Source organism: Thalassophryne amazonica, chromosome 5 (genome assembly GCF_902500255.1).
Source record: "Thalassophryne amazonica chromosome 5, fThaAma1.1, whole genome shotgun sequence".
In the NCBI taxonomy this organism is placed as follows: domain Eukaryota; kingdom Metazoa; phylum Chordata; class Actinopteri; order Batrachoidiformes; family Batrachoididae; genus Thalassophryne; species Thalassophryne amazonica.
In genome coordinates this window covers 77,371,867-77,393,885 of record NC_047107.1, presented here as the reverse complement: position 1 = coordinate 77,393,885, position 22,019 = coordinate 77,371,867, and the positions used below count along the sequence as shown (strand labels likewise).

General features: G+C 40.0%; 3 protein-coding genes across 4 annotated transcripts in view; all 3 read left to right on the top strand.

Moving 5' to 3' along the window:
* ubox5 (U-box domain containing 5) overlaps window positions 1–1,282 on the top strand; it is a 29,736-nt gene extending 28,454 nt beyond the window's left edge. For both annotated transcript variants that reach the window (XM_034170573.1, XM_034170572.1), the window contains exon 7: window positions 499–1,282. In XM_034170573.1, the coding sequence (XP_034026464.1) occupies window positions 499–719 (221 nt within the window). In that variant the 3' untranslated portion in view covers window positions 720–1,282. The remainder of the gene's footprint in view (window positions 1–498) is intronic.
* A 1,915-nt stretch (window positions 1,283–3,197) lies between these two features.
* Window positions 3,198–5,882, top strand: avp (arginine vasopressin). Its single transcript, XM_034170574.1, has 3 exons — window positions 3,198–3,368; window positions 5,431–5,635; window positions 5,734–5,882. The coding sequence occupies exons 1-3, from the start codon at window positions 3,249–3,251 to the stop codon at window positions 5,868–5,870; spliced, it is 462 nt and encodes a 153-aa protein (XP_034026465.1). The 5' UTR covers window positions 3,198–3,248; the 3' UTR covers window positions 5,871–5,882.
* A 5,020-nt stretch (window positions 5,883–10,902) lies between these two features.
* ccl27a (chemokine (C-C motif) ligand 27a) lies at window positions 10,903–14,725 on the top strand. The gene is made up of 3 exons (XM_034170571.1): window positions 10,903–11,072; window positions 13,075–13,192; window positions 14,095–14,725. The coding sequence occupies exons 1-3, from the start codon at window positions 10,931–10,933 to the stop codon at window positions 14,198–14,200; spliced, it is 366 nt and encodes a 121-aa protein (XP_034026462.1). The 5' UTR covers window positions 10,903–10,930; the 3' UTR covers window positions 14,201–14,725.
* Window positions 14,726–22,019: the final 7,294 nt, after the last annotated feature.

The window sequence follows — 22,019 nt, the reverse complement described above, 5'->3', positions numbered from 1 at the left end:
TTGTAAGTCTGGCGTTTTAAAGTCTGTTTGTTGCTGTTCCTATTTACTGTATTTATTTTAATCTGATGGGTGGCGATTTAATCGTAAAAACGTTTGATTCTTTTTAATCTCACTTTGTTCTTATTTTATGCTTCCTATAATAAATAATATTTTGTGTTTATGGATGACAAAAACTGTTCAAAGTGACCCATGGTGATTTTTTTTTCTTCTTTCTTTTTCATGTGTTTTGTAGTAGCTTTGCCGGTGGCGCCAAGTGTGTTCTGAGCAAATCAGTGGTCAATTGTGGCACCTTTCCTGATTGCAAATCGGGTCAGCAGTTGTTAATTCATCTCACTAACAATCATCCAGGCAAACAAATCGGGCTGAAAACAAACTCTGAAAAATTTTTGAACAGCCCAAATGAGTCCATAATCCACAGCATCGATGCCAAAATGTTTCTTGTCTAATACCTAAAGGTATATTTTGTTGCCAACTTTCGTCTTCTCATTTAATGATCAGGTGAGAAGACGTGCTCTTTGTGCTCCTGTTCTGTATCCATTTACTCCACATCTGTGTCGTCCATCTACCGCCTTCCCTGTGGACACTTGCTGTGCCGGCTCTGCCTGCAGAGGGAATCGCAGCCACCAAAATCTCTCTCTGTGGTAACACCCACTCACATAGTGTGTCCTTCCTGCCACAGCCTTGCAGCCCGCGGACAAATCACACGTGTGCATCACTGACACATGACGAAGATGACAAGGGACGATCCGGTACTCCAGTAGCTTAGTTCTGATGTTTTGCTATTGTGGCTGTTATTGATGTAGCTGAAGATGTAACTGTGTTGATATCTGATAATGACCATGTATTTGTTCTCCAGCCTTCCTTCTGTCTCTACATACTGTATAATCTACACCCCTTTAATTTGTATTATTTATTTCATTTGTTCTGCAGATTTCCTGTACTTGATGTATTTTTCTTTGAACTTATTACAGAATCACACTCTCCCTGTGAAGTGCACGTGATCTGTGCACATGCTTATTTCTGCACATATGCCAAATGCAGCAAGTCAGTGCATAAATGCACTGAGACATGTTCAAAAGGTTTGTTTGTTTTAAATTCAAAACTAAGTGTTGCAATGAAGTATTGTGAGCTAAGAGACACGCTATGGGTTCATTTTTGGTGCGGTGCCAGGCTGTGCAGATTTGAGTATCTCACAGAGGACCTCCTGGGATTTTCATACAGAAATTACTGATGTCTATGGTAGTTGCTGCTTTCATAAAAACACGAGTTATTAAAATTTGTCCACTCTTTATGTAACATGAAACTGTGTCCTGTGTACTTTATATATATATATATATGTGTGTGTATTTTTATTTTTTTTTTAAAGGGACATTTTGTAACTTCTTTAATGAGAGGGAGAGAGAAAATACTAGAAATGAAAGAGATGAGAGACACAGTAAAGGTCACCTCAGCTGGGACTGAAGTCTGTTTCCACCCACCAGGAAGTCAACCATCGACCGCATCCTAGCTCCGCAAGTTGTCATTGACCACAATCATGAATATCGGCAAGGGGGGTCAACTTCTGTGAGTGCTGTGTGAAGTCAGGAAGGGTCTGTGATATCTTCCCACTAAATTCTGGAATTGGTCAGGGTTGTGTTCTGGTTCCTACTGCATTCAGTTCTTCTAAAATTGTGGAGTCCAGTAACTTATTTTAGGGCCCCTTCACACATAGTACGAATGTGGTCGAATTGCACAGGAATCGTATGCAAAACGTGTAAAATCGTAGCTGCCTTCAACATCTTGTACACCTGTTGCTACAACTATTTGCTCACCCCAACAGCTGACAGACAAAAGTGTGCACTGTGAGCCCATTCAGTCCCTCTCGCTGCAGGTGTCGGCCAAATTCCAGGTGACACACACGAACATCTACACACCATTCACTTGGCACTTAGAAAATGTGTGGCCATTTGTGCTGTCAGCACAAAAACAGTCAGCAGACAATCACTTTTGGGCTGGTGGTGAAATTTGTCTACGTGCCCCCACGACTGTGAAATTGCCAAGTACACGTGGTGTGCGAGAGTGTCAGCTCCCCCCACAACACGTGTGTGTGTTCCCCCCCATACACATGTGTGCGTGTGGTTCTCAGCCTCCCATAAATGATGAAACTGCATCTGTCAAGCACACATCGGGATGCGGTAAAGACGTGTTCCAAATGCAAGAACCAAGAGAGTGAAAATATAGTACGTAAGTGTACCAAGGATGTGTGGTTATTGTTAATAACTCTCGGTTATCAGCTCACCTCCCTCTTTTGATGTTATATTGTTGGACCATCCATTTACATTACCATCTCTTTATAAATGATTTAAAAAAAAAAAAACTTTTGAAAAAGACAGGTCTGTATGGCTTGGTGTTCACAGTGAACAATAATATAGAATTTATATCTTTGCCTCCCTGACAGCATTAAGCTTAACCAAGGTCATGATCCTATGTCCGCTCAGTAACAGCAAAAATCGAATTCAGCTCACTTGTCACTTTAGTTGCAACATTGTCCGTGTGTTGTCTGAATCAAGTCAAAGGTGTCCGGCAGTGCAAACAATGACTGAATAGTTTCGTATTCATTGAACTGCTGTTGAATGCACAGACAACAATTAAAGAAGTGCTTGTGATGCTTATATTTGACACCATTTCTTAAGAGCTAATCAGCCGGATGCAAATCTACATGCAGTCACATTAAACAGAATGAGATGTTTGTGTTTATTTGAAATGATAATAATGTTTTGCTCATTTTTTTCCACTTATAATTTGTGTGACCCTGCGGTCGTCATGCTACAGGTGCAGCATCTTTGCACAGCTCGGGATCATCATGAACTAATGCGCGTAATCGAATTAGTTGTCCACAAGTCAGTTAAGTGCGTCTTATTAATACTGTGTTTCGTGCATGCACCTCTCTGCTGAGAACGAAAATAAGTAATAAAAAGAGATGCTCACGTAATTTCTGACAGAAAACATTTGTTCCGGCGCCACTTGAATACAGAATGTGACATTTTACGATGTCGGGTTTGATGAATCACATTAGATCCGCGGCCACGTCCTCCGAGACCTCTGGCAATGCACGCCGCGCGTACACCCGTGGCCTTGGTGCGTGCGTGCGATTGGGCGCTGACGTAGCGATGGGGTTTTTTTGTCACATCACTTGCGTTTATAAGTGAAGAAACGACCGGACCGTGGGTCAGACAGCCGCCGGGCGGAGGACATCCAACCCAGTAGCGATGCGTCACTGCGCGCTCCTCCTGTGCGTCCTGGAACTCCTCGCCGTCTCCTCCGCATGTTACATCCAGAACTGCCCCAGAGGAGGGAAGCGGGCGCTGCCGGAGACAGGACTCCGACAGGTGAGCACCAAAAATCAAAGTCTTGGAAAAGAGGGAGAGAGAAAGAATGAATTAAGAAGTGCACTGTAGCTTTTGACAGAACTGCAAGAAATTGAATGGTTTCTTTAAAAAAGTTCATTCAATGGCATCTTGTTGCTTTGCTGTTTAACTAGTGGTGCAGCTTAGTTAATTTCCATAACAATTGTGCATTTTGTGATAAAAGCATACAATTTGGCGCACACATTCTAAATTTACTAATGTTTAATTTCAGATATGGAGCCATCCTGGAGGTGACCTCTAATGAGCTACAGAGGTCAATAAAAAATTACACCGGGGTCAAAATAAAAAAAAAAAAAAAAAGCTCCAATCATGTTGGAAATTATACCACATTATTTGTCTGATCATAACGATTCCAAAAAGGTATAGTTTGGACTATCTATGACTGAATGTTCTGGAGTTAATGGGGTACAAACAGCAAAAATGGTGACAGGTCAGTTTCAGTTTGTACAGGAGTAAAAAGTTAAAGTTCCTTCAGTTTTGGTAAAAAGGATGCAAATTATTGTTGAGCTAATAGGATTAATGATAGGATTAATTTTGCACTATCTGTCATGCTTTGTTATCATGTTACAGGGTAACATATGTCATACGTCATAGAATCCAATGGGCATTGACCTTGTTTGACTTTTACTTTGGGCACCAAGCATTCAACACAGTCAAACCTATTCAATTTATTAATCCTATTAGCTCAATCAATCAATCAACTTTTTTCTTGTATAGCGCCAAATCACAACAACAGTTGCCCCAGGCGCTCCACATTGCAAGGCAAGGCCATACAATAATTATGAAACACAGTCTACGTCTAAAGCAACATAACCAAGGGATGGTCCAGGGTCACCCGATCCAGCTCAACCAATAATTTGCATCACTTTTTACCAAAACTGAAGGAACTTTAACTTTTGACCCCTGTACAAACTGAAACTGACCTTTGTCGCCATTTTTGCTGTTTATACCCCATAACTTAATTTAATGATGCACCCTTTACTGGAATAAGCAGATTTAGAAAATGAATGGATTTAATTCTATATTTGGATCACACCTTTCAAACAAAGTGCTTTAAATCAAAACTTTAAGGGCATTACAAGAGCACAGACTAGATGGCTGTACTGGGATTGGGTCCCACGGGACCCAACTCAAATCTTGCAGGAGCTGGCGGTCAGAACTTCACTGTGGACGGTAACGGCCAGCTAAAAATAAACACTGCGGTAACAGAAGCGACAAGATGACAGCCAACAAAGGAGAATAGTGTAAAGTATGCATGTCCACACGCTACTTTCATCTTAAATAATTTAACAGGAGCCAGAGCAAACACAGAGAGATACAGTGCAGCGAGTAACTGAACGGCCACATGAAACTCTTTAAACTAAATGAAAACAACCAAATAGTAACGCTATTCCTGATCAGTACATCAAAGATATACAGGCCAGGGAATCAAAACAACCAACCACATGCATCGCTTTAATAATAGCCTAAATGACGTGTTTTTCCCGCGACATGGGAGTATAGACACAAAATGAATGCATCTCTTATTGTACGTGCATAAATTCTCAGTGTTTTGTAGGTACAGGCAGGACTGGACAGGCACATTGCAGGTATGGGCGGGAGTGTAACACACATGATGTGGGTGCAGGCGTTAATGGTGTGAGATTAAGTGGGAGTGGGACGGAGAAATTAGTCCCGTGCATACTCGAGTACAGACCTCTCAAAGTCACTTGTCCACTCTCCTTTGATACATGATTTTAGCCCTGTTTGTTACCATACTGTGATTCAGTTCATTTCACTCTCTTACAGAAATGTTTAGTTAAATCTGATGTGTCATAGTATATTCAGTGTTTTATAAATCGGCTCATACAAACACTTTTTTGAAACAAAGTGATCATCATGGTTCCCAGGCATTGAAATGCAATATCTTGACTGAGACTCGAAGAAGGACTATCATCACCTCTGTAGTCTTACAGAGTGCACTTTTGTTGCTTTTTTTTATAAGCAGCATTTTAACAGGTTGAGATATGTCCTCTTCCTCCAGTGCATGCCGTGTGGTCCCGGAGACAGGGGCCAGTGTTTTGGCCCCAGTATCTGCTGCGGTGAGGGCCTCGGCTGTCTTCTGGGCTCCCCAGAAGCGGTTCACTGTATGGAGGAGAACTACCTGCTCACCCCCTGTCAGGCAGGAAGCCGACCCTGTGGGTCAGAGGGGGGCCGCTGTGCTGCTGCAGGACTCTGCTGTGACACAGGTATATTGCTCTTATCTTGCTGGTATTTAGTCAATATACAAACAACTAGTAAATGTGTGTGGGTTCATGGTTTGAAAACAGCCTGTCCTCTCTGACAGAGAGCTGTGCTGTGAACTCTGACTGCCTGGGGGAAAGTGAGACCTCAGATCCAGTCCATGGTACAGGGGGAAGATCACCAACTGATCTGCTGCTGCGCCTGCTGCATGTGGCCACCAGAGGGCAGACTGAGTACTAACATCTCAAGAGGTTCTTGTTGGTGAAACAGATTAAAGATCATCCCTGTTTCAGATTTGACCTTTTTGACCTTTAAAGTCCTTTAGCTAACCCCCTGAAAAAAACTTCAGTCTCCATATTTAAAGATGTGATTATTCTTTATCTTGACAGATTATGTTCCTGGAAGGAGAATTTCCAGCTTTAGTCATTTACTGTTGAAAACAAGAATGTATGTAACTGCACTACTTGCTTGTTACAGTCCATGAATTTTTATAAAACACTTCAAATAGTGTTAATTAAAGCAAATACTTTTAAAATTTTATTCCATGTTATCTCTTGTTATTGATCACTTACAAAGCTCTGTGTATGAGGTGATGAATAATGCTTGAGTTACCTCTTCTTTTAAATAATATGTAGTATGAGGCATATCAGATATGGAAAAATGAAATAAACAAATCAGACAAAAACAGAACTGAATTTTCTTGTCATTTCACTGCTTTTATTGCATCTTATATTGACAAGAACCTGTTACTGCAGTTTGTTGATAACAGAAAATGTGTTTGTCATGTGTGTGGGATCTCAATGAGCATTGAATTGTATTTTTATTGGAAAACATTTATAATTAACATTTCAAGGGAATAACACACACCTGAAGGTATTGTATTTTCTTCTGAATTCTTCTCCTTTTCAACAATAATACTTCAGGGCTGCAACTATTGACTATTTTCATTATTGAGTCGTCTATCATTATTTTCCCCATTCATCAAGTTCTTTGGACCATGAAATGTCAAGAAATCAATGTTTAAAAATGCTGATAAGTGTTTCCCAAACCCCACAAGGATGTCAATTGTCTTGTTTTATCTACAACCCAAATATATTAATAATAATAGTAAAGTAAGTCCCTTCAGCTGCTCCCTTGTTTGCACTCGGGGTCGCCACAGCAAATCCAAGGTGGATCTGCATGTTGAATTGGCACAAGTTTTACGCCGGATGCCCTTCCTGACGCAACTCCACATTACATGGAGAAATGTGGCAGGGGTGGGATTTGAACCCAGAACCTTCTGAACTGAAACCAAGCGCATTAACCACTTGGCCACCACCCCTGCCAATAATACTGACTCAAATCGCCTCTGCCAACCTCGGACCAAGACCCACACCATGGGGGACAGATCTTGTCAGGCAGCTGCCCCATGACTCTGGAACACCATGCCCCAACATCTGAGAGCACCACAGTTTGTGGAGTCTTTTAAAAGCAGATTAAAACATTTTTATTTAGAAAGGCTTTTAATGTGTAATTTTAATGTGTTTCTGTTATTTTTATGCTGTAGCACTTTGAGATTTTCTTGTAAATGTGAAGTGTGTTATTAATAAAATTTTATTAATAACACACTTCACATTCACACTAGGGCTGTCTCAGTGCTGTGCGCTACATGAAAGCCAGACTGAAATTTTTCATAAAGTCCACAGGTCTGCAGATGTTGCTAGCCACAACCTTTTCCAAAACCTTTGAAATAAAAGGCAGGTTAGAAATCAGCCTGTAGTTTGCCAGGTTGTTTGGGACTAGACCGGATTGTTTCAGGAGTGGCTTAATGAGGGCTGATTTTAGAGTGGCAGGGGTGGTGGCCAAGTGGTTAATGCGCTTGGTTTCAGTTCAGAAGGTTCTGGGTTCAAATCCCACCCCTGCCACATTTCTCCATGTAATGTGGAGTTGCGTCAGGAAGGGCATCCGGCATAAAACTTGTGCCAATTCAACATGCAGATCCACCTTGGATTTGCTGTGGTGACCCCGAGTGCAAACAAGGGAGCAGCCGAAGGGACAAGACAGAGTGAAGTGAGGAGTTTATTACGGAAGTTATAAGAGGACTGATGGCAGAGAGGTTTTGTTTTAACAGAGCAGTGGGGAGAGAGTCCAGCGGGCAAGTGGATCCTCCATTATTCCGTTTTTGTTGTTGTCATAGAGGAATAAATATACAGCAAATGATTCGGCTTTGCTTGAGCTGCTGCCCCCACGACCCAACTCCGGATAAAGCAGAAGAAAATGGATGGATGAATGGAAGATGAAATCTGAGAATTTTGACATTGTTTAAAAAAAGAACTTTTACTAATGATTACATTTTTTAAACTTTTAACAATGAATCAGTTATCAAAATAATTGGTGATTTATATAATAATTGTTTCACCAATTAATTGTTGGAGCTCAACACTGTAATAAATGAAATGCTGTGTTTACTTAATCTAGATCTGTCAACCTGTTTTACAGAACTTGGCTTTTTAAATGAGATACCAAATACACAGTTGTAATTTGAACAATGTTTTAGAAAGAAATGGAAATGAACTAATTTTGTATAATCAGAATATATGATAAGATATCCAAAACTGAAAAATTCTTTCATATAATGGACTAAAAATTACAGACATAAAATGTACACATGATGGGGTGAAGTTTGACTGTTACCATGGTAATCCTTCAGTTTCTGACAAAGTGTTGCATTAGAGGTCATACAATTATTTATTTATTTTTTTTAATCATGCAAATAATTTTACATCACAGTTATAACAATATAGACCATTGGATTCTGAGATGCGACATAACATGCATACGTGAAGAGGCAGAATATTGTGCACTATTCATAATGTTTTGTTTGTATGTTTTGTGTTTGGTCATGATGCATGTTGTGGAGCTGCACCGCATGCAGATGAGTTGCCAAGCTCATACTAAATTCAATGGTGTTTATGTGAGATCAGCAGAGACTTTGCTCATCTCATTCAATCAAAGACTTTTCTGTGATGTGTATCAACATGCCTAGTTTGTGTAGTTGGTGGGACATTTGTTCTAAGAGTAATCATCTTTTGTGCATGATGACAGTTGAACTTTGTGCAGACACTTTATATTGTTGCAGATTGATTTTCCAGAACCAACTGGAACAGGATGCAACAGCTCCCAGATAGTGACAGATTCCTCTTTTGTGTCCTGTAATTTGTTTATTTCATTCTGGATTTTAATTTTTTCCAAAGAAAATGTTCCACCACCTCTTAAATGATAACACTTTAAATCAAAATGCAGTCTTGTGAAAAAATCAAAAGGGCATAAAATTGTAAACTACAACGGTACTTGTTTCACTGCATACCTTGTTTTAAAAAATGATGTTAAAATTTATAATAATTTAATGGCATGGGGTGGCTCTTTATATAAATAAGAAAATAAATAAATAATGTATGGAGTGCTGCAACATTTGTGAACCTTTGACTATTTATAGGATTCTATTTTTATGACCTCAGTCTTAAAAAAAAACAGACTTCTTTATATTAAAATTTTGAAAATTAAAGTAAATAATGAAATAAAGTAAACGTAAAGCATCACTTTCAAAGACACTTTTCTTTAGACAAATCAGTAGATGAATACATGAGCATTTCCAAGTACTTCATTTGCATCAGTTATTAAGAAACAGAAACAACATGGCACTTTATGGTAAATCTGTCTGGAGTAGGCAGTTCTACCAGAAGACTCAGCTGCTTAGAGAAAAAGAGTTTATTACAATAAATTGTTGTAAAATTCAGTGTTCAGTTTGGCCTTGGTCCCCGTCGTGGCAGTGAGATGAACAGTGTCTCAAATTCCACCGATGAAGAAGGCAGGGGCAAAGCCATACTTCACGGTGGATAGGGACCAACTGGTGGCGGTGGGATGGTGGAGGGAGCTTTTGGTGGCAAGCTGCAAACAGAAAGAGGTGAGTAAGACAATGAGCTTTTAACGGTGGAGCCTGAACTGTATTGGTTCAGGTGATGTTTAATGTACAACGGCTATTTAGAATTAGGGTGCACTGCTGGATTCACTTAGCTGATTCAGTCAGATGCTGAATTGTGAGTCTTCTGCCAGAACTAATACTATGCTTCAGTTTAAAAAAAAAGTGGCTGTGCAAGAAATGAGGGAAGCCACCAAGACACCTAGACCACTCTCACAGTTATAGGTTTCTCTGGCTTTTATTGGAGAAAATATACAACATGCCATTTTGTCCGTTGCACCACTGGTTTAAGTATTACAAATACATATTAACCAATTAGATGTTTTAATTATAGGGATAAGTTTGAGACACGGTAGAACAAATTGGTTTGTAGTGCAGCATCTCATGTAACAGTCTTTCAATCTCAGTTCAGCATAAACACGGCCACTTTTTGTTGTTGTTGCTTTCCAAAATGTGTTACATGTGACTTTTCTCTGTGCCAACACTTTGAAAAGATCAAATCTGTTACAGACTAATTGCACACCAAACATTATTGGTACTATGTTTTGATTTGTTGGCTTTGATTGTTAGCACATCAACATCTGTACCCCTTTCAAGAATAAACATGCAAGTAACCTGTCAACTTCTACAAAAAAAATGCCCCAGAGAACCTTTTGATGTGTGACGGCGGACTGTAAGACACATCAAAGCTTTAAGCCAACGTAAACCTCTTCTGTCTTGCACCTTCAGCAGTGCCAAGGTAAAAGTGATGTTCAGATTTCCACGTCAATTCCTGTCAGACATTACAATAACAATTCCAGTAAAATCTCTTGGCAGGCTTCCTTGCAGTGAGGTTGGGGGTCAGCATCAGAGCAGTGCTTTTGGAACGCGATCAGGATTCAGAGTTTTACTGGATCCTTTTGCAGGGTTCATATGCTCAGTTGTCATGGTAATTGATCAAAAAAATGGAATTTAAAATAAATAATTTTGCTTGTGTCTGATCCATGTACAAGGTTTGTGACCTTACTTGTTAAACAGCAACTTTCAGGTTTTTTTTTAACTCTCATGTTGACGCTGTGCCAACCAAAATATTCATCAATCAATAAAAGCTACCAGAAACAGAACGATTATTAAGCATGTTGGAGCCTGTCTAAGTGGCACATACCTCATGTCACATGCAACAATTTGAAGGACAGCTTTAAAAAAAATAAAAAAAGTCTGTGAGAAAGTCTAACTTCACATGATCACGTTGTCATGTAGTGTTGCCACATTTATTGGAAGATGTTGCATTTGTAAGAATGCAATAATGTCAGGCTTGCAGACGTCTTTATTGGTTCTTTCAGGTGAGTGGGTGTTTTCCTGCATGTGGACAGTGCCATTATATAAGCAACACGAACAGCAAGGAGCCAGCACACGTTCCCAGACTTGGCTGGTAGTCATGAACGTTAAAGTTGCCTGTGTACTCGCTGTCTGCCTGTTGGCTTTAGCCATCACCTCTACTCAAGGTAAGAACACACACACACAAACACCTCAGAGGATGTTACAAATCAATAATAGGTGTGTTTTAAATCAATTTTCTTCCTGATGTCATACGTGTTATTGTAAAAGTACACACAATCTCGAATGAGGCTGCAAACATGAATTTAAAAAATGTAAATTTTGAAACCGTTGGTGATGTGCATTTTCATCTTTTGTTGGGCGTATTGCATGTGTATGCGCAGTTATACATCATTATTTTGCACAGTGATGAAATTCATGAAACTACAATGTACAATCTACACCACAAAGACAAGATATTTAATGTTCAAATTGACAGACTTTTTTGTTTTTGTGCAAATATTTGCTCATTTTGAAATGAATGCCTGCAACACGTTTCAAAAAAGCTGGGACAGTGGTATGTTTGCCACTGTGTTACATCACCTTTCCTTCTAACAACACTCAATAAGCATTTGGGAACTGAGGACACTAATTGTGAGTGTCATGATTGGGTATAAAAGGAGCATCCCCAAAAGTCTCATCCATTCACAAGCAAAGATGGGGCGAGGATCACCACTTTGTGAACAACTGTGTGAAAAAAATAGTCCAACAGGTTAAGAACAATGTTTCTCAACATTCAATTGCAAGGAATTTAGGGATTCCATCATCTACAGTCCATAATATAATCAAAATATCCAGAGAATCTGGAGAATTTTCTACACGTAAGCAGCAAGGCCGAAAACCAACACTGAATGCCCGTGACGTTTGATCCCTCAGGCAGCACTGCATTAAAAACTGACATCATTGTGTAAAGGATCTTACCGCATGGGCTCAGGAACACTTAAGAAAACCATTGTCAGTTAATACAGTTCATTGCTACATCTACAAGTGCAAGTTAAAACTCTACCATGCAAAGCGAGGGCCATACATCAACAACATCCAGAAACGCCGCCACCTTCTCTGGGCCCGAGCTCAATTGAAACAGACAGACGCAAAGTGGAAAAGTGTGAATGTGGTCTGATGAGTCCACATTTCAAATTGTTTTTGGAAATCATGGACGCCATCCAGATTGTTACCAGCACAAAGTTCAAAAGCCAGCATCTGTGATGGTATGGGGGTGTGTTAGTGCCCATGGCATGGGCAACTTACACATCTGTGATGGCACCATCAATGCTGAAAGGTCCATCCAGGTTTTGGAGCAACACATGCTGCCATCCAAGCAACGTCTTTTTCAGGGATGTCACTGCTTATTTCAGCAAGACAATGCCAAGCCACATTCTGCACGTGTTACAACAGTGTGGCTTCGTAGTAAAAGAGTGCTGGTACTAGACTGGCCTGCCTGTAGTCCAGACCTGTCGCCCATTAAAAATGTGTGGCACATTATGAAGCACAAAATACGACAACGGAGACCCGGACTGTTGAACAATTGAAGTCGTACATCAAGCAAGAATAGGAAAGAATTCCACCAACAAAGCTTCAACAATTAGTGTCCTCAGTTCCCAAATACTTATTGAGTGTTGTTAGAAGGAAAGGTGATGTAACACAGTGGTAAATATACCACTGTCTCAGCTTTTTAAAAACGTGTTGTATGCATCCATTTCAAAATGAGCAAATATTTACACAAAAACAATAAAGTTTATCAGTTTGAACATTAAATGTCTTGTCTTTGTGGTGTATTCAATTGACTATAGGTTGAAGAGGATTTGTAAATCATTGTATTCTGTTTTTATTTACATTTTACACAACATCCCAACTTCATTGGAATTGGGGTTCTATACTTTTATTATTATTATTATTATTATTTAAAGACAGCAACTCCTAAATATTATTACACATTGTGTTCTCAATACTATTTCAAACCACTGATGTAGTATAGCACCTGTAAATCCTGCATCCTGAGACCCTGTATGATACATGGAGCCCAGAATCCTTTGTTAGTCTGTAACTCATTTCAGAACATTGCTATATTGTGTTTATCTGTAGTTAACATTTTCCAGCATTCTCACACATTATTTTATTTTCACATTGTAGCAGGGATCCCAAGATGCTGTGTGAAAACCGCAAAATTCATCCCACGACGTTTGCTGTTGAAGGTTCACAAATGGAATGTGCAGCTCAGCAGCGGTGCCTGTGATATCTCTGCACTGGTGTAAGTACTGAATTCAACGTTGGCTCAAATCATTGTGAATTCATACTTATATAAGCAGAGAACTGGCAATAAATTAGGAAAATATAGTAGTCAGAAAAATGGAACTTAAATGTCTGTTGAATGCAGAACATACAGATAAAGGCTATGTGGGCTTTGTCTTCCACCCAGCACTAAACAGCACACAGCACATGTGTTATTACTAATTTACAACTGATGCAGCTGTCATTTTCACTCTCAAGGTCCACATTCTAAAGAGCAAATGTGCTTCCACTCATTTGTACACCAATGGGTGTGTTGCTCTTAAAATGAGGTGTGGGTAGGTGAAATGTTGGTGTATTGTGATGCAGCAGATATCAACTGGACCAAATGCCAACAAAAACCTGGTCTGGAGTAGAGTGCAATGTTTATCTGCTGTTTATACAGTTCAATATTCAGACAAACCTTACACAGGCAGGCCCTTAACACATGCTCACTCTGCTTATACACACACAATGATACATAATTGAAAACAATTAAATAAATGTTAAAAGTAAAATACAAAACTTAACATTACTGTTTCACTACATCACCTTAGGGTGCTTTGGTGGCTCCTCTTGCAGTGTACACATATCCATTAAGTCTGCAGAAAACCTCTTACTTGAGTCTGCTGTCTAAATAGCTGTGCACCAGGTTCCACTGCACTGCAGCTCTAAAAGGGAATGACAGATGACAGTTAGCACCTTACGTTGTGCTGACATGCCATTTAATTAGTCAAGTGGAATTGGACACACCCTAAATGCACTTATGTTATACCCGTTTTACAGTGCATTATAGATCGCCCAGATAGGGCCCCAGGTGTTATTTTTACTTTGATTTCTTCCTGTTATACCTAATGTATTAATACCAAAATTGCGGATCCACAGGCTGCATGTGAGGGGTATGACGGCGCCTATCTGTGCTGATCCCAAGATAAAACGACACCTGAGGATGCTTCAGTGGAAGATGAAGCAGGACAAGGAATCTTACTGAGATGTGGAATAGAAAGTCTTCCCACACTTCATACATTAAGATGTATACCATGTTTTCACCCGGGGGTTTCTGTTTTCTTTTCTTTTGATGCAAGTGTATAATGTGTGGAGCAGTGTTACTGTGTTATATGTGCAGAATACACAGATTAAGTTCTGAAAAACACCTGGTTTTGCACAATCAGTGGTCAAACAAATCTGGAGAGGTGATGGGGGGTGCTTCCAGGGGTACTATTGTAAACATTCTGTATGCACTGGTTGTTTTGTGACTATACATCAGAAAACTTATGAGCCTGAGATGATCTGCTGAGCCCAAGGGAGACACCAGAGCTTATGCAGATGCAGAATTTGTAATGAATTTGTTCCTACATCATCTTTCACTTCAGCTGTTGTCGTCATCACATGACATGTAAAGTGCCTCAGTAATTTTTTTTAATTCTGCAGTTCATGCATGGTTCAAATTCCAGGGTGTATTGAGGAGGTCTGATCCCACAAATTAAGACTTGAACCTCCACCCACCAAAACTGATTTAAAAAAAATCAACAGTTTGGAGGGTGGGGGACGTCAAAACAGTTATATATCCTCCTTATCTATAATTGTAGATATTACAGTATTTTTCCTGTTTTCATGCCTGGAAGAAGATTGTAATACAATTTCAGACATCGTCCACCATTACCATTTCTTACCTCTAATTCAGTTCATCTGCCTGCCTCACTCCCAACAGTGCAGTGGCTCATTTAAGTCTGTGATGCACTGCACAAGCCAACAGACACTGTTGAAAGTTAATGTCAGTATCGAGCTTGTACATTAAATAGACTTTACTTTCTCACCCTCAGAGTTTCTGAAATGGCCTGCATCAAGTGTCTACGGATGAATCAATCAACATGTATTTATGTAGCCATGTGCAGCAGCCAGACGAAGTTCAAAGTGTTTTACCGTAAAATCAAAGAATAAAATGTGACGAGGACAAAAGCAAGAATACAACAGAATTAAAAAGACACATAAAATCAAAAAGTGTCAAAGCTCCACTGGTACTAAAAGCTGAGGATGAATATTTTATGGATGAATGTTAACATTAGGTCATTTTTTGGTCTTAATTTACAGTTTAACCAAACCTCAACCTCATCTTGCATTTCCTTGAATGGCCACTTGAGGCTGTCTTAAAAAGGGAGTCACTTCCCGTAGACCCCCACATTCATAGCACAAATAAAATGTTTACAGCCCAGTACAAAGAACGGTTTTGGTCTCCATAGCTAGTTTTACCCTTCATGTCAACCATATAGGGGTGAATTTTGTGTTTTGTTTTTTTTTTGTTTTGTTTTTTAATAGCTCATCCTTATAAGATATTTTAAGCCATAAACTTAGAAATAGTTGGGGGTGTGGTCACTATGAGTGACAGGTAGTGTGTGCAGGTGAACCCAGTCCAGGGCTCCGCTATCAGAGGCTGCTCGATGTTATGGCCCAACTGTGTCTGTCCTTTCTGAGTATTTTATTACAAAAATCTGAGATTATAAAGCGTGCTGTGCAGTTAAATTTACTAATGGACTGTCTAAGAAGTCTGTGCTCCAGTATTTCTGTCGAGTGAAATTGTCATGTTTTTTCATTTGTATGATAGCCCTGTTAGCAGGTATCTGTAGCTTTGTGACATTAGTGCCACTGTTAGGCCCTGTGTCCATATAGCGTTTTTGTTTTTTCTCTGCGGCAGCATGTTTTTTTTCTTCTCCAGTTGTTCTAAATGAGAATGGACTGCATTTGGCTACATGCAGCAGCCTTCGCACAAAATGCTGCACCCAGCATATTTTTTTCAGATGCTTTTTTATGCGCCTGCTCATAGCGCTTTTAAATTGAAAATCCTTCAAGTTTTCAGAGAAACGCTGTGATGTCATTACAGCATTCAGGCAAACAAGAGGGTTTTTGCTTATTTGTCACTCAAAACCGATCCCAACAAAGACAAAACAAATAAACCTCATCTGTGACAGCAGAATACACAGGCGTTTTGTTGTGGCTGTGGGTGAGTATAGTTTATCGCCCTTCATTATAACACAGTCCTTATTAACTGCTTACTGGCATCACAGAAACATGACAGGAGGAGTGCTTTTTAATACTAATTTTTAATACACACACCCAATGAAACCATTATGAAAACCACTGATCAGTCCACAAAAAAATCTGCATTATTAAAACACATGAACCAAGCTTAGCCTGTTAGCTTTAGCTTCTTTGGTAACTCTGCAATGGGGTATGTTTCGTTTCATTGTCCTATTTAGGTCATTAAACAAAAAATCTCACCAAAAGCAGGTATTGCTTCTTTGAAATGACACTAAAAGTCGCAAGATTATGTGACATATAATCACATCTAATTTACATATGGCTGGAATCTAAACGGAAACCTGTTCTCTAGAAGGTTGGATTCTTTTGTTTACTTGTTGTTGTGTAGAACATAAATGTGTAAGGATGTTTTAAAAATATATTATCACTTTACGGAGGCGTTGCTAGGCCGGTATCGTAGATTTACGTTGACACTACCTGGCTATACCCGCCTGCTGTGTGTAAACAAATGACGTCATAGCGCACACGCGCAGCCCAAGAACCGTCTGCAGGGGGGGAAAAAAAAACTAAACTAAACTAAAAAACTAAAAAGGTGTGTGTGTTGGTCTCAATATTGGATATTCCGGATGATTTTCTCATGGATAGTACGACAACAGCCGCCATGAGCAGCCAGCTTGATGAGGACGCACTGCTGAATTTGGAGAGCAATATGCACCAGCCGACACGACAAAAATTAAAGTGAGCCAACTTTTTATGTATGCGTTACGTGTTGTGTATCTCAGTAAAAAGTGATAATAATGCAAATAACATGCTGTTGTCATGCGGTATGCATTTTCTGAGTCCCTCCGTCCATGCCCAGTCGCCCAAAAGGATAGATATTCGCCCTCGTCTAACTCGGGCGAATATCTGTCCTTTTGGGCAACTGGTCATGAACATCGGCCCTCTGAAAATGCATACTGCCCTCCAAAAGCATGTTATTGTATTATTACTATATGGGTGCGACGCTACACGCACTCTGATTGGCTGATTACCGGTCAGCTATTTTCCCATATCCAGACCGGTTACCATGACAATCAGTCCACAACGCGTTACAAACCAGGATGCTAAAAACACGATTAGAAAAAACAAGTCGGACATGAACATACTCCATATCTAAACAGCATCAGAAAAAACACACAGATTGAAAGCTGACCATCTTCTATGTTTTTCGCACGGACCTCACAGACACTCAGTTCATACTGTCAACACCTCAGCCTGATATTTCCCCATGTAGACTGCTTACTCGGTTAATAATCCTTTAATATCTACTATAAGACACATTACCACACTAAACTACTTTAAAGCTGTCTAAAAGTCAGAAAAATAACTGAATTTGTTTGGTCTAATCCTCAAGGTGAGAATGTTTAATGTCCTGTTAAAATCTTCACCACTTGCAGCCTTCAATGATATCATCTGTTTGATGTGAATACTGCATTTGTGTTGCATTTGAAAAGAAAAGACATTCTTGGACATACCTGGTGCCTGATAGTGGAATTGTAATTACATTCACTTGTTACTGAGTCATTTTTTTTAAATATACATTAATAATAATTTCACTTTATGTTGTGTATTTGTGCTCACATTTAACTTTAAACATTCTAGAGATGTAATGTCTCAGCTGTGTTGTCTTTGTTGAAGAGTAACTCTTTTATTCAGATTCCTGATTTTTACCTACATTAAAAAATATAAAATGTCATAAAATATTTGTGTTGTGATTTTTTTTTTTCTTCTAGATGTTGTTTAGCTGCAACTTTCTCAATTTTCTTCCAGCTGGGGATCTTTGCTGTACGTCTTCCCTTCTTTTCTACCTTTTTGTCCTCTTTTGTTTTATGATTTAATTGGTTTTCTTCAGATTTTCCCTGTGTTGTTGTGAGTGTAGGACTTGGACAGCAAAAATGTAGATAAGTGGGTTAGTCAATTAATCCATCCCACTCAGTTTGTGTAGATGCTCTCTCATAAACAATAAACTGTATCATCTTGTAACTCGCCAAACTAAAAAGAGCGCATAACAACATGAACAACATTGGATCGTGCCCAAATTGGAGACAAAATACACAACAGTCTTGGAAAGTATGTTTGGCAGCAGATTGTGCCCAATATTTTCATTTGTGCTGAACAGGCTAAATCAAAATGCTGTTCTGAAATGGTGTGAAACCTTTGATATGCCAGTTTTGAATATTGTTCTGGAGTCTCTGAGTGAAAGAAGGGATCACAATTCAACCTGAAACACACAATGAAACAGGAAAATAAAACCAAAATTAAAGAACACACAGTACGAATGTGGGCGAATTACAGCGAAACAGCATGAAACAGCAGGAATCAGCAAACCACAAAAACACTGGGCCGACATCGGGGGGGGGGGGGACTCATGGTCAGGCAGGCATGTATGATCCCGCTGCGACGGTTTTGTGCTCACTCGGGCGTGTGCACAAAACCGTCACAGTGGGAACACAGTACGAGCAGCAGGAGTGTGTGGAATGACATCGCACAGCTGCTGTGGCAAAAAATAAAAAATACATGCCACCTGCGGGATTCAAACCTGCAATTTACAAAAGCTCTTTTAAACGTATTTAAAACATATTTAAAAAAATAAAACCACACACCACACACGCGTATTTCACGTACAGAGCACGTGTTGCAGGGGGAGCCGACACTCTGGTACGCCACGTGCATTGCTGTTTTGCAACACCACACTCGTGGGGGCACTTAGACAAATTTCACAGACAGCTCAAAAGTGATCGTCTGCAGACTGTTTTCTAAATGTCAAGCGAGCGGTGTTAGATGTTTGTGTGTGTCAACTGGAATTTGGCTTGCACATGCCACAAGAGGGTTCGAATGGGCTCTCACAGGGCACTCTCTGTCTTTCAGCCGCTGGTGCGTGCACATAGTTGTAGCGACAGCTGTACGAGGCGCTGGAGGCAGCTCCGATTTTACACGAATTGCATACGGTTCCTGCTTCGTGTGCAATTCGGCCACATTCGTGCTATGTGTGAAGGGGCCCTAACATTTCATAGTTAACTGGCATAACATTAGGTGCATACTGCCACACAGTGTGGAGTTTTTAAGGAATTTAAACAGTTCCATTATGTTATCCTTGTTCTCCCTGGACATCCTCCATTCTAAATTCTTAGCTTAACATCGTTTCCTGCACTGTCAGTCTGTATCTACGTATAGTTCATTTTGAATCCTTTGAAAGACCTGTGTTTTCAACACGGTTCAGGAGTCTGTATGAAAATGAACACATTGTGCACTGCTGCCACCTCCTGAACACTGTCACCTGCTGGACAGTTTATAACAGGACATCCATATCATGTAATTTCTCTTTACCCACTTAATCGAAGACATGCAAATTAGGTGAACTGAACTGGAAACTGAACTGACTGTGAGTGTGAGTGAATGTGTTTGTCTGTCTATATGTGGGCGTCTCGTCCAGGGTGTACCTCGCCCCTCATGCTATGACTGCCAGGATAGGCTCCAGCCCCCTAGTGACCCTTGACTGGAATAAGTGGGTAAAAAAATGAAAATGAATGAATAACGTCCAAAGCATTAATTTGCATGAATTGATGACAAAAGCAGATGTTGCGCAGTCATCTGCGTGCCGGCTTTTGACTCATAGCCTCTTAATAAAACAAAGGGCTCAAAAGCTCCACATCAGAGAGCTATAAACTCCTCTGACAGCAAAATCAGAACAGGTTTCAGCAGTTGTAATCCTTCAACAGAAACATTATTTCTTACTTTCTGTTTCAGTGTTTACCTGAAAGCTCTTCTCCCGTAACTGTTCATTTAATACCAGCAGTGATAACCTTAATGGACGCCATGCCTAAGCTTGGAAAACTAAAGCGACAAACTCTCAAAAGCTTATTTCAATCTACCTGAAACTTCAAAACCACACGTATATAGAAAGGAGAGGTGCCAAAATTCTTTCCACTGGATGGAGGGCCATGGGCTAAAACAAAATGCTGATGTGTCGATTACAATCCTTTTACAAACTGTACTGTGTATTAAACTTGATAGAAAATTAACATTCTAAATATAAAATAAAACTTCAAAATCATAAGTACCCTACTGTTTACTCTTCTTAACAGTAATTTTTTCATTTGTAGAAAATTTGTCAACTGCCATGACGGGCCAAAAAAGGGACTGCAGATGAAAACATGGTTCAAGGTATCGATTATTCCTGGTTGAAAGAGAATGAAAGAAGGAAGATTTCTTATTTGCATAAAATAGACTTCAAATCCGCGCCTAACTGGTGGCAGAGCAGCTGCTCTTTTGCTACTGCAAAATGGCCATTCTGATTGACGTTTAATTGCCTCTGTCACTTGCTGCAGCTTTTAGCTAATATGACTGTAGCTAAAGTCTTTTTCATACAAACGCTGAGCAGCGCGACATGACAATTGCAAATCTGAGTGAATAGGTCATATTTCTTTACAAATCTTATATGTTTTTCATGACTTGTAATTTATTTTATCCACCTACCACCTTTGAAGTGATTTATGATACGTGTGGGGCGTGCACCCAGGAACACTCCTCAAGCAACAATTCCAACTGCCTGTTGCTGTCATTTGTAGCTAATGTGACTGTTATGGACCACATTCACTGCACATCTCGTCCCGCCATCTCCCTCACTTTCTTTCCTTTCATAGCTAAATTCTGATCTGTTCTGTTGGCTTGTGTGGTTTGCAAGGTTGGGTAGGATTACTTTGAAAGAATACATGTGGATTACATGTATGTATGTACACACAGTGAGGAAAATAAGTATTTGAACACCCTGTGGTTTTGCAAGTTCTCCCACTTAGAAATCATGGAGGGGTCTGAAATTTTCATCTTAGGTGCATGTCCACTGTGAGAGACATAATCTAAAAAAAAAATCCAGAAATCACAATGCATGATTTTTTAAAATAATTTATTTGTATGTTACTGCTGCAAATAAGTATTTGAACACCTGTGAAAATCAATGTTAATATTTGGTACAGTAGCCTTTGTTTGCAATTACAGAGGTCAAATGTTTCCTGTAGTTTTTCACCAGGTTTGCACACACTGCAACAGGGATTTTGGTCCACTCCTCCATACAGATCTTCTTTAGATCTTTCAGGTTTGGAGTTTCAGCTCCCTCCAAAGATTTTCTATTGAGTTCAGGTCTGGAGACTGGCCAGGCCACTCCAGGACCTTGAAATGCTTCTTGCGGAGCCCCTCCTTAGTTGCCCTGGCTGTGTGTTTGGGGTCATTGTCATGCTGGAAGACCCAGCCATGACCCATCTTCAATGCTCTTACTGAGGGAAGGAGGTTGTTTGCCAAAATCTCACAATACATGACCCCATCCATCCTCCCTTCAATACAGTGCAGTCGTCCTGTCCCCTTTGCAGAAGGGCACCCCCAGAGTATAATGCTTCCACCCCCATGCTTCACAGTTGGGATGGTTTTCTTGGGGTTGTTCTCATCCTGTAAACATGGTAAGTGGAGTTGATTCCAAAAAGCTCTATTCTGGTCTCATCTGACCACATGACCTTCTCCCATGCCTCCTCTGGATCATCCACATGGTCACTGGTGAACTTCAAACGGGCCTGCACATGTGCTGGCTTGAGCAGGGGGACCTTGCTGCCCTGCAGGATTTTAAAGCATGACAGCATCATGTGTTATTAATGCAATCTTTGTGACTGTTGTCCCAACTCTCTTCAGGTCATTGACCAGGTCCTCCTGTGTAGTTCTGAGCTTTCTCAGAATCATCCTTACCCCAC

What these genes read in the sequence shown, in the direction of transcription:
- avp (XM_034170574.1), top strand. Translation starts at nt 3,249, where the DNA reads ATGCGTCACTGCGCGCTCCTCCTGTGCGTCCTGGAACTCCTCGCCGTC. An exon ending in CGGAGACAGGACTCCGACAG is followed by an intron (nt 3,369 to 5,430) that starts GTGAGCACCAAA and finishes CTCTTCCTCCAG; the next exon opens with TGCATGCCGTGTGGTCCCGG. An exon ending in AGGACTCTGCTGTGACACAG is followed by an intron (nt 5,636 to 5,733) that starts GTATATTGCTCT and finishes CCTCTCTGACAG; the next exon opens with AGAGCTGTGCTGTGAACTCT.
- ccl27a (XM_034170571.1), top strand. Translation starts at nt 10,931, where the DNA reads ATGTGGACAGTGCCATTATATAAGCAACACGAACAGCAAGGAGCCAGC. An exon ending in AGCCATCACCTCTACTCAAG is followed by an intron (nt 11,073 to 13,074) that starts GTAAGAACACAC and finishes TTCACATTGTAG; the next exon opens with CAGGGATCCCAAGATGCTGT. An exon ending in TGTGATATCTCTGCACTGGT is followed by an intron (nt 13,193 to 14,094) that starts GTAAGTACTGAA and finishes GCGGATCCACAG; the next exon opens with GCTGCATGTGAGGGGTATGA.